The sequence below is a fragment of the Triticum aestivum genome, unplaced genomic scaffold, assembly GCF_018294505.1.
Source record: "Triticum aestivum cultivar Chinese Spring unplaced genomic scaffold, IWGSC CS RefSeq v2.1 scaffold188471, whole genome shotgun sequence".
Taxonomy (NCBI): Eukaryota; Viridiplantae; Streptophyta; class Magnoliopsida; order Poales; family Poaceae; genus Triticum; species Triticum aestivum.
In genome coordinates this window covers 1-9,771 of record NW_025232410.1, presented here as the reverse complement: position 1 = coordinate 9,771, position 9,771 = coordinate 1, and the positions used below count along the sequence as shown (strand labels likewise).

General features: G+C 47.9%; 2 protein-coding genes across 2 annotated transcripts; both read left to right on the top strand.

The window, feature by feature from the left end:
• The first annotated feature begins 161 nt into the window (after positions 1–161).
• LOC123175939 (BTB/POZ and MATH domain-containing protein 2-like) lies at positions 162–1,572 on the top strand. Its single transcript, XM_044590389.1, has one exon. It carries the CDS (start codon positions 238–240, stop codon positions 1,369–1,371), a length of 1,134 nt encoding a protein of 377 aa, XP_044446324.1. The 5' UTR covers positions 162–237; the 3' UTR covers positions 1,372–1,572.
• Positions 1,573–5,169: 3,597 nt separating this feature from the next.
• On the top strand, positions 5,170–7,248 carry LOC123175938 (uncharacterized). The gene has a single exon (XM_044590388.1). It carries the CDS (start codon positions 5,566–5,568, stop codon positions 7,135–7,137), a length of 1,572 nt encoding a protein of 523 aa, XP_044446323.1. The 5' UTR covers positions 5,170–5,565; the 3' UTR covers positions 7,138–7,248.
• The last annotated feature ends 2,523 nt before the right edge of the window (positions 7,249–9,771 follow it).

Genomic DNA, 9,771 nt, shown 5'->3' with positions numbered 1-9,771 from the left:
AAAAAAAAAAAACTAGTCCGTGTTCGGGATGTCAAAAAAAGAAGGTAGTCCGTGTGGTTTTGTAATTGATCGGGTCCTAATCTGTTTCCGTTACGTGTTCGTGCGACCGTGCGTGTATATATACCTGCACTATGGCGTGAGATTGTACCGTGAATCTGATTTTTGGTTGATGATAAAACTAAAGAAGTAGACGGCCAAAGTTTGTCGCGGGCATCTACTATTCGAGTTTTGTCGGGCATGGCTTTCGCTGGCGCATCTCTCGTCGCCAACGGCATGCTGTGCGCCTCCACCAAGTCGGCCGTCGACTCCGGCGCCGACAGCGGGTATCACTTGCTAGTTGTCGAAGGCTACTCGCGCACTAAAGAGACAACTCCCAACGGCAAGTGGATCGGGTCTCGTCCTTTCATTGTTGGAGGCCGTCGCTGGACCATCGACTACAGCCCTAATGGCGATAACTCGGAAGATGAAGAATTTATATCGGTTTTGCTTGTCCTTGACGAGGACATCAAGCAGAGCGTGAAGGTTCAGTATGTCTTAAGTTTCATCGACCAGCCTGAGTTGCGGGTGCCAAAGCACATACGCCAAAGTGAACCAGTTTGCTTCTACAAACAATGTGATGTTCATGGCCAGTTTAGATTCATGAAAAGGGAGGTTTTTGAAAGATCAAAACATCTCAAGAACGACGGCTTCGTCCTCCGGTGCGACCTTGTTGTCCTGATGTCGGATGGGGATACCGAGGAGCAGGGCGCCGGCACCAACGCTCTTCCGTTCAATGAACTGTCACCACCGTCCGACTTGCAGAGCCATTTTGGCGATCTCCTCCTGAGCAAGGAGGGTGCTGACATTACGTTTGAGGTTGGCGGCGACAAGTTTGCTGCACACCGGTGCGTGCTTGCAGCCCGATCCGCCGTCTTCAAGGCACAGCTCTCTGGTGCCAAGGATAAATCGAGTGTCGTCAAGATAAGCGACATCAAAGCCGACGTCTTCGCGGGCTTGCTTACTTTCATCTACACTGATGCAGTGCCCGAATTTGTTGACATGGAAGCAGACGATGACGATGATGAAGTTATATATGCAACTCGGCTGCTGCAGTTCCTCGAAGCTGCGGAAAGATATGATCTCCAGAGGCTCAAATCGATCTGTGAAGAGAAGTTGGCCGGTTTCATATGCGCAAAAACTGTGGCAGACATCATTGTCGTGGCTGAGCAGAGACAGTGCTGTGGGTTGAAGAAGGCCTGCTTGGAGTTCATCAAAGCCGACCCAAGTTTACACGCAGCTTTCGCGGCTGGTGGCCTGGGGCAGATAACCGGGACCCGTAGTCCCTCCCTTCTCAAGCGGCTGCTCTCCAAGTTCGGTTTGCTGAAACTCTAAAACGATTCTTTGTAATTTGTATATATATTTCTCTTCTAATTAGGTTAATATTCACTGATGTAAAAGATGGCCATGCATAGTATTGTGTTGATCAACCAATAGCTACTACTAGTCTACTAGCACTACTGTTCTAAATTTGTCTGAATATTGGAATGCAACAAGCTAATATATTTTCTATGTGCTTATCTTGCTTTCATTTGATCACGCATGGCTTCGGGTTGACATGTGGAGCTATAAATTTTTGTGTTGGGTGCATCCATGAATAACCTGCTTCCGACCCGTCCATATTTGCTAGCACATATGCTCACTTCTCCGATCTGAGGATGCATGATGAATTGATGATACGAAAATCCTAGACAAATCTCGTGGACAACCAAAGCACCAACACACATTTCATTCCAGATATGATTGTCGACATCATATGTACATACACTGTTTTTGGTTTTGGATTGTTTTCATGAAAATAGTCATGACTAAACTCAATTAGCTTCATCCTAGCAGTACATGACCATGCAATCCATGTACACTGTACATGGCACAAATGCTCAATACACGTAATATCCGCAGACGGTCAGGTGGCTAATACGGAGGAATCAATATACAGCTCGCATGCTGGTTTACATGAGTATATAATGTCTATTAATTTTACAGAGGGCATCATCAGTAATTCAGGATTGACGACAAAAACATATTCTTCTATAGCTACAGCCTAGCTCGCTGGCACTTATTTCCTGCCTTAAACTACTTGTGAGACACTACGTGCGCCTTTAGGACATCTCCAACGCTGACCCGCAAATTTCACCCGCATCCGTCAGCGGACAGGGGAACCAACCCGTGGACACATTTGCCCGAGACGGCCGTTTAACGCTGCCCGCATACATTTCAACAACTATTTGAACTAAACGGATGAAATTCATGAAAACACGGTGGATTCCATTCAAGTTCGGTCATAATTAACATGAAAAGGTCAATATTTCAACCGTTTAACTAAAAAACTAGAAAAAAAAAACTCTAAAACCCATAATGGACGACCACCTTGTAGGCGTGGCCGCCCTGCCCTGTTGCACTGGCGTCCATGCCATCGTCATCATCGTCATCCCTCCAGCGGTGGAACGACGTTGGAGGACTGCAGCAGCCTTGTCCGGTGGATGCCTGCCGCTCGCGGAGGAGCCGCCCTGACTCCTATTGCACGGTGTGGAGGGCCGCCCTGGCAACTGCTGACGTCGCCGGTGGAGCCTTGGCTGTGGCCTTGCCGCGGCTGGCGTTGGCGGGGCAGTCGCCAAGCGACCCTCCTCGCCTATCATGGCTAGCTCGCCGTCAAAGCGGCGGTGGCACATGGCGGCCGTCTCTGTGGTGGTGACAGAGCGGTCGAGGGCTCACTGGGCGGAGAGGTTGAGGTCGTTGAGGACCCAATCCGTCGTCATGTCTGTTTTGGCAAATACGGATCTGCGGCGGGCATTGCGACGGGCGTACCGCGCCAGCTACCTCGCCATGTGCTCCTCGTAGGAGACGACGACCCTGGAGCCCCATGGACCACCGCTGCTACCACCTTGGAGGTAGTGGAGGATGCGGCTCCACGTCTTCTTGGTTGCGGGAGGTGCGGCAGGGACGGCGGGGTGGCAAGGCAGGCCCGTCGTGACGGTGTACCGGCTATGCTAGGGGGCGGGGCGTCATATCGTCCTTGACCCGGCGTCCGCCGATCTGGTTGCCTCGGTTGGGCGGGGGCGACGTGGGCTTGTCCTTGACATCTGGATGACATGGTTGCGCTAGGGCAGGGTGACACCAACTCGTCCTTGACCCGCCGGTGCGGGGACACCGGCCCACGCTTCATGTGGTGTGGTGGTGGGAACGGCGGCTCCTCCTTGACGCTCGCCTACGATGGCGGCGACAGGCCCATTTGACGGAGTTAAATACTGATGTGATGCATTTGAATTGTTTATGTTTGTTTTGATATGTGATGACGTTTCAATTGTTTGAGAAAACACTTGGATCAATTGGCAATTTTATCGGAGAACTAAGTCTAGGGAATATGCTAGAATTATTATTATTTTAAATATAGGATTTTGGGGGATAACGAATATGTCTTGGAATTACAGGATATGAGTCTGCTATAGCTGCTCTAAGCAATGGTGATGAGTCTCTTGTGATATAGCTTCCTGAAGTTAGAACAAGAGTTATCCAGGCAGGCGTTTTGGCTCCCGAGAGCATTTGCTCCTGGGTGAACAGTAACTCGAATTTTTTTTATTACAAAACTCAGAAAAATCTGATTTTTTTAACACACCAGGGTTAGAGGGACAGTGGTATCCCCAACCCATCAGGGTTCAAGTCCTGGTACTCGCATTATTGCTGGATTTATTTCAGGATTTTCGGCGATGCGCTTTCAGTGGGAGGAGACGTTTCCGTCGACGACGAGGCACCTACAGTGACTTCGTAAATCTCAAGATGATATGCCGGCTCAATCTCTCAGAGGTGCTCATAGGGGTAGGGTGTGCGTGTGTGCGTTCATAGGGGTGAGTGTATGTGCGTATGTATGAGCGCTTGCGTCTATACCGTGTTCAAAAATCTAATTATTTTTGGGATGTTTGTGTTAGTGTCGTAAGCATGCTTGACAAATTTCATGTGAAACAGAGCAGTAGTTTTTCGTCGGCGAAAAAAACAAAAAATTGGGTGACATTTTGGGGTGACATTTGATGTTCAATTTTGCACAAGCCAAAATATTAACTTTTTTCCCTAAAACTTGCATGTGGCATTTGGAAGTGACTATGAATACATAAAAAAAAATTGTGTTTTTTTACATTTCCGAAGTTATTTTTGCACGCATGAGCAGTCTTCCCAGGAGCCGAAATGGATTTCCGAGTTAGCCGCATCTAACAGTGGCTAACTAATGATGATGAGAGTCAAAAGTAGTGCGAAGAAACGAATGAAACAAAGAACAAATATTCATGGGATGATAATATTCAGCCTCCCTTTGTTTTTGAAATGTACCTAGCCTTTCCTTTTATCCCCTTCAAACTACAATTATAAATCCCTCATTTAAATATATCCTTAATTTATTAAACTTCAAGTGTATATAAGCTTACAATTAAATCCAACAAATATAAGATAATAGTGGTAATTTTCCATAGTTTTTTGAAGGTTATATACAAATGTACAGAACATTTTCACAAATATAAATTTCTCCTTTAAATTGATCCCTTCATTTATATAACTTTGAATGGAAAATATAATAATTATAGTTGTGTCCATCCTTTTTTTTAATTTGACAAATGACGTGCTTATAAACAGTAATGAGTGTTACATCCATAATTAATTGGACCATGATAGCCAGTGAACATTCCCTGAGAGCATGGCATTTGTGAACGTTTTTATGGCAGCTTCTTCTAACACACATGACAATTTCTTTGAAACACATGACAAAGTTTGCAAACAAAGGGATTTTGATGTGAAATTTGCCGTGTTCGCGTGAAGGAATTGCCATGTTCCCGTAAAACATAAAATGCCATGAAAAGCGTTCGCGAATGCCGCCCCCAGCGAACGTTCGCTGAATAGCTTTACCGAAATTAAGTGAAACATAGCACAACCAGGCATCCGGCCGCCCCAAACCCTCCTCGAAATAGGCTTTCGCCCCGCTTTATAAATAAAGCAACGGTTCACACGATCCAAGTTTGAACAGCAACCAACAGGAAATGGCTGGGGCCACAGCACAAATAAGCCCAAGAAAGCATAAGAGAAATATAAAGAAAAAGCCACCTAGTGGCTACCGCCGAGCGGCCCTACGAGGACGACAGCCGACGCGCCGAGGCCAAAAGCGCATCCATCATCAAGCCAAGACGATCACGATCACGCTGCCTCGAGAGCGGGTGCTAGTGCTGCAAGAAAGCAATGAATTTGAAGGAGTCAGAAGCCTTCTTCGGGAAAACCTTCTCAATCACCATCTTATTCCTAGTCGTCCAAAGAGTCCACGACATTGCCGCAAGCCGCCCCAAACCCTAACGGTCCCGTCCAAGGAGACGGGTAAGACCGCGATGGCGACTGGGCGAGGGTGAGCACGCCCATCTGCCTTGATCGCGCAGCTGGAAACCAGTGCTCCAGATCCGCGTCGATCCGTGTTCATCTTTCACGCCTAAGACGTCCGCCGCCGCCGGAGGAACTAGTTTGACTGCCCTACACTACTCGAAGAGAAGAGGACCAGAGATGAGACTGGGTCAAGCTGCGGTGGCACTACTGGACACTCCCACAGGTTTCGCTTTATTCAGTGTTAATGGTAGGATATGTTCCGGGCCGCAGAAGCTCTGGACGTGGTTTATCATGGATAACGTTGCCACGGAAATTATCTTATTCCTCGAGTACATCAAGGTTGATGACAAGTCTGCTGTGATGGGCGTCGATGGTCCTGGGGAGAGGCTCGCTTATTCAATCAGGAGGCACTGCAAACACATACCACAGCTGGTTGTCGAGGATGAAAATCTCAGGGCTGCTATCATCAAGTCCAATCTGGGAGTCGATTGCTACGACGACAAGGACGTTATCCACGAACTGATGTGGGGGTTGAGGAATATGATGCCGTATTTTGTGCGTAAAGAAACACACAACAGCACTCGTGAGTACCTTCTCCCGTTATGCCAAGGGTTTAAAGATTGCGTGAATAGATTTGGAATCAGTATTTCTGCAGAAGCAATTGATAAAAACTTCATAGCGTATGTTGGTTCATTGGATCGATGCGATGCAATATTAAAGCATGCAGCCAAGACGGTGCGTGAGACATGTGACAAGCTGGTTCCGGATATCGGTCGAATTATCGAGGATGACAAGCTCTATGCAGAAGTTATGGCGAAGATTCTGACCCCTATCGCGGTGATAGAATGGCATCCCTCCATCAAGCGGTTGCCCGTTGATGTGGTGCAGAAGATAGAGGCTGCAGATACTGCAGCAGATGATGCACGAGAACAAGTTGATTATGACATGTTTTGTCTAATAAATGAATGCCTTCGTATCCTTAAGCTTTACCCTGGATGGATAAAGGAGTTGCTTCAGAAAATCAAGCGTTTGGTTGATAAGTCTTCTGGACGCCAAAAGAGGAGCCGCACAGTGGTAGCTGGACAGGCAAGCGACGACTGCTCTTGTGCTAATGGTGTGTGTGCTAAGAAACTGAGGGCCGTTAAGGGGAAGCTTGGTGTTGAAACCCTTGGTGATCTCCTCCTGAGCAAGGAGAGTGCTGATATTACCTTTGAGGTTGGTGGCGACAAGTTCTCTGCGCACCAGTCCGTGCTTGCAGCCCGATCGACGGTCTTCAAGGCACAGCTCATTGGCGCCATCAATGACGACACTACGGCATCAAGTGTCGTCAAGATAGATGACATGAAAGCAAACGTCTTCAGGGCCTTGCTTACTTTCATCTACACTGAAGAAATTCCCAAATTTGAGATTGCGGACAAGACAGATGATACAAAAGAGGATGAAACGGAACAAGACTGGCTGCTGCAGCTCCTTGAAGCCGCGGAACGATATGATCTCCAATGGTTGAAGTCAATCTGTGAAGAGAAGTTGGGCAATACGATCCGCGAAGACACGGTGGCAGACATTATTGTCGTGGCTGAGCGGAGACGCTGCCCCTGGTTGAAGGCGGCTTGCTTGGACTTCATCGAAACTCACACAAGTTTGCACACAGTTTTCACGGCTGGTGGATTGGAGAAAATAATCAGGACCTGCAGCCCCTCTGTTCTCAAGGAGCTTATCTCCAAGTTCCAAACCTATATAAGAGGGTGACAATATTGTATCCACCGTCGTCTGATAGCTACTATGAAAGCCATCAGTCGTAGTGGTTATGTGATACTCAATGTGGTGTATTATTTACATCACTCTATGAAAGCCAACTACAAAGCGAGACACTCAGCTCATTCTAAGTCGGCAATCAGTGTCATGTGTTCACGGGCTGTTGTGGCCACTCCACTATGTTCCTTATGTTGTGTCAGGACTCAGGACGATTGCCGTTACTTACACTTCTTTCAGAGTGCATTAAAAAAATACACCTCTTTCAGAGTATACATTCATCTTCTTCGGATGTATTTGGTGTCAGATTTATACGTGCCGCTCTTCATATTCATATGCCCATGCCTATGTTAAGTTGTTAATTAACCCATAGCAAAAAAAAAGTTGTTAATTAACCCAACTATTGTTTTATTTTAATTCTCAATTTAGGCTTGGTCTGTTTCTCTTTCTTGGAAGTCAAGTCAGCTCATGCTGATCATGGCATCATGGCCTGATTAGGTGCACGTGTAGGAGTCTGTATCCAGGTCTTTGTAAGATATAAGGGGTACACCAAGGTGTACGATATAATATACAAGACATATACAGAAGCTATATGTAAATACGGTCTAATACCCTTCCTCAATCTTAACTATGCCCTGAAGTACAAAGTATGTTAAGATTGCGCCTGCAGCCTACAAACTGAGGTTGTGGAAGAGGCTTCGTGAAGATGTCAGCAAGTTGATCTTTGGAGGAGATGAACTTGATGTGGAGTAGCTTCTGTGCAACACGTTCCCGTACAAAGTGATAGTCAACTTCAATGTGTTTTGTCCGAGCATGAAACACTGGATTAGATGAGAGATATGTAGCTCCAATGTTGTCACATCAAAGAACAGGCGGCTGAGTTTGAGAAACTCCCAACTCTCTCAATAAGGATTGTACCCATATGATCTCAGCTGTAGCATTTGCAACTACTTTGTATTCAGCTTCAGTGCTACTCCTGGACACTGTAGCTTGTTTGCGAGCAGCCCAGGCGATCAAGTTAGGACCAAAGAAGATAGCATGTCCCCCCGTGGATCGCCTGTCATCTGGATTACCAGCCCAGTTTGCATCAGAAAAAGCAGAAAGCATAGGAGACGGTGCTGGCTGAAGAAGTAGACCACATGAGGCAGTAAAGCAAACATAGCGAAGAATGCGCTTCACCGCTGTCCAATGAGAAGTCCGAGGAGCATGAAGAAATTGGCAGACACGATTGACTGCATATGAGATATATGGCCGAGTGATAGTTAAGTACTGCAGGCCACCAACAACGCTTCGATACTCAGTGGCATCATCAGAGGTGAGAGGATCTCCATCAAAAGCAGACAGACGGTCAGTAGCAGACATAGGAGTCATAGCATGTTTGCATTTCAGCATACCTGCCCGTCGCAACAGGTCCATCGAATACTTATGCTGCGTGAGTGTCAAGCCAACAGAAGAATGTGAAACTTCGAGGCCAAGGAAGTAATGCAACGTTCCTAAATCCTTCACCGCAAAGTCACCACTCAAGGAAGATAGCAGGATCAGCAGCAGCATCCGAAGAGCTAATGAGGATAATGTCATCAACGTATACCATAAGATACATCGTCGCCTAAGGCCGATGCAGAAGGAAGAGCGAGGTGTCAGCAGTAGAGGGAACAAAACCAAGTGACCGAAGAACAGAGCCCAATCTGGCATGCCAAGCACGAGGAGCCTGCTTCAGCCCATAGAGCGCCTTGACCAGGCGACACAGATGATGAGGGCGAGCAGGATCAATGAACCCCGGGGGCTGACGCATGTAAACCTCCTCATCCAGAACACCATGAGGAAAAGCATTCTGAACATCCAGCTGACGAAGAAACCAGCCCCGAGTAACAGCCAAGGACAACAGAAGCCGTATAGTCGTTGTTTTGATCACCAGACTGAACGTATCCTCGTAGTCAAGACCATACCTTTGCTTGAACCCTTTCGCCACTAACCGTGCCTTATAGTGTTCAATAGAACCATCGGCATGCTTCTTAACTTTGAAGACCCACTTGGAATCAATAATATTGACACCAGAGACCGGGGGAACAAGCTGCCAAGTACTATTTGTCAACAATGCCTGATACTCTTGCTCCATAGCTTGGCGCCAATGAGGAATCCCGAGAGCAACCTGAAAGTGACGCGGCTCAGCCAAAGGATCTTCCTTAACATGAGCAACACATGCCGCAAGCCAGGCCACCGTCCCATCTTTGCGTTGCTTGGGACACACAATACCGGATCGACTGCGAGTATGTGGTCGAAGAGAAACAGCCGCAGGTGGTGCAGCAAGTGGCGACGGCACCGGCGATGAAGAAATATCCGGCGAAGCAGCCGGTGACGACGTAGTGGCGATAGGCGAGGACGAGGCCGACCCAGGCGAGGCAGATCCAAGCGATACAATCGACTGGGTGGGCGAACCAGTCGGCTCGAGGCCAACCAAGGCGCGACAGCCCGGCCCAGGCGAGGTCGCCGGCTCGGGAGAAGCAGGCCCAGGTGAGATCACCGGCTCAGGGGAGGCCGGCGCAAGGGAGACCAGCCCAGGCAAGGCCGACCCAGGCGAGACTGGCCCAGCCTCAGAAGAGGCCGGCACGGGTAGAGCCGGCGCTGAAGAGC

Excerpts from the sequence above, each read along its gene's own strand:
- LOC123175939 (XM_044590389.1), top strand. The coding sequence starts at position 238 with ATGGCTTTCGCTGGCGCATCTCTCGTCGCCAACGGCATGCTGTGCGCC.
- LOC123175938 (XM_044590388.1), top strand. The coding sequence starts at position 5,566 with ATGAGACTGGGTCAAGCTGCGGTGGCACTACTGGACACTCCCACAGGT.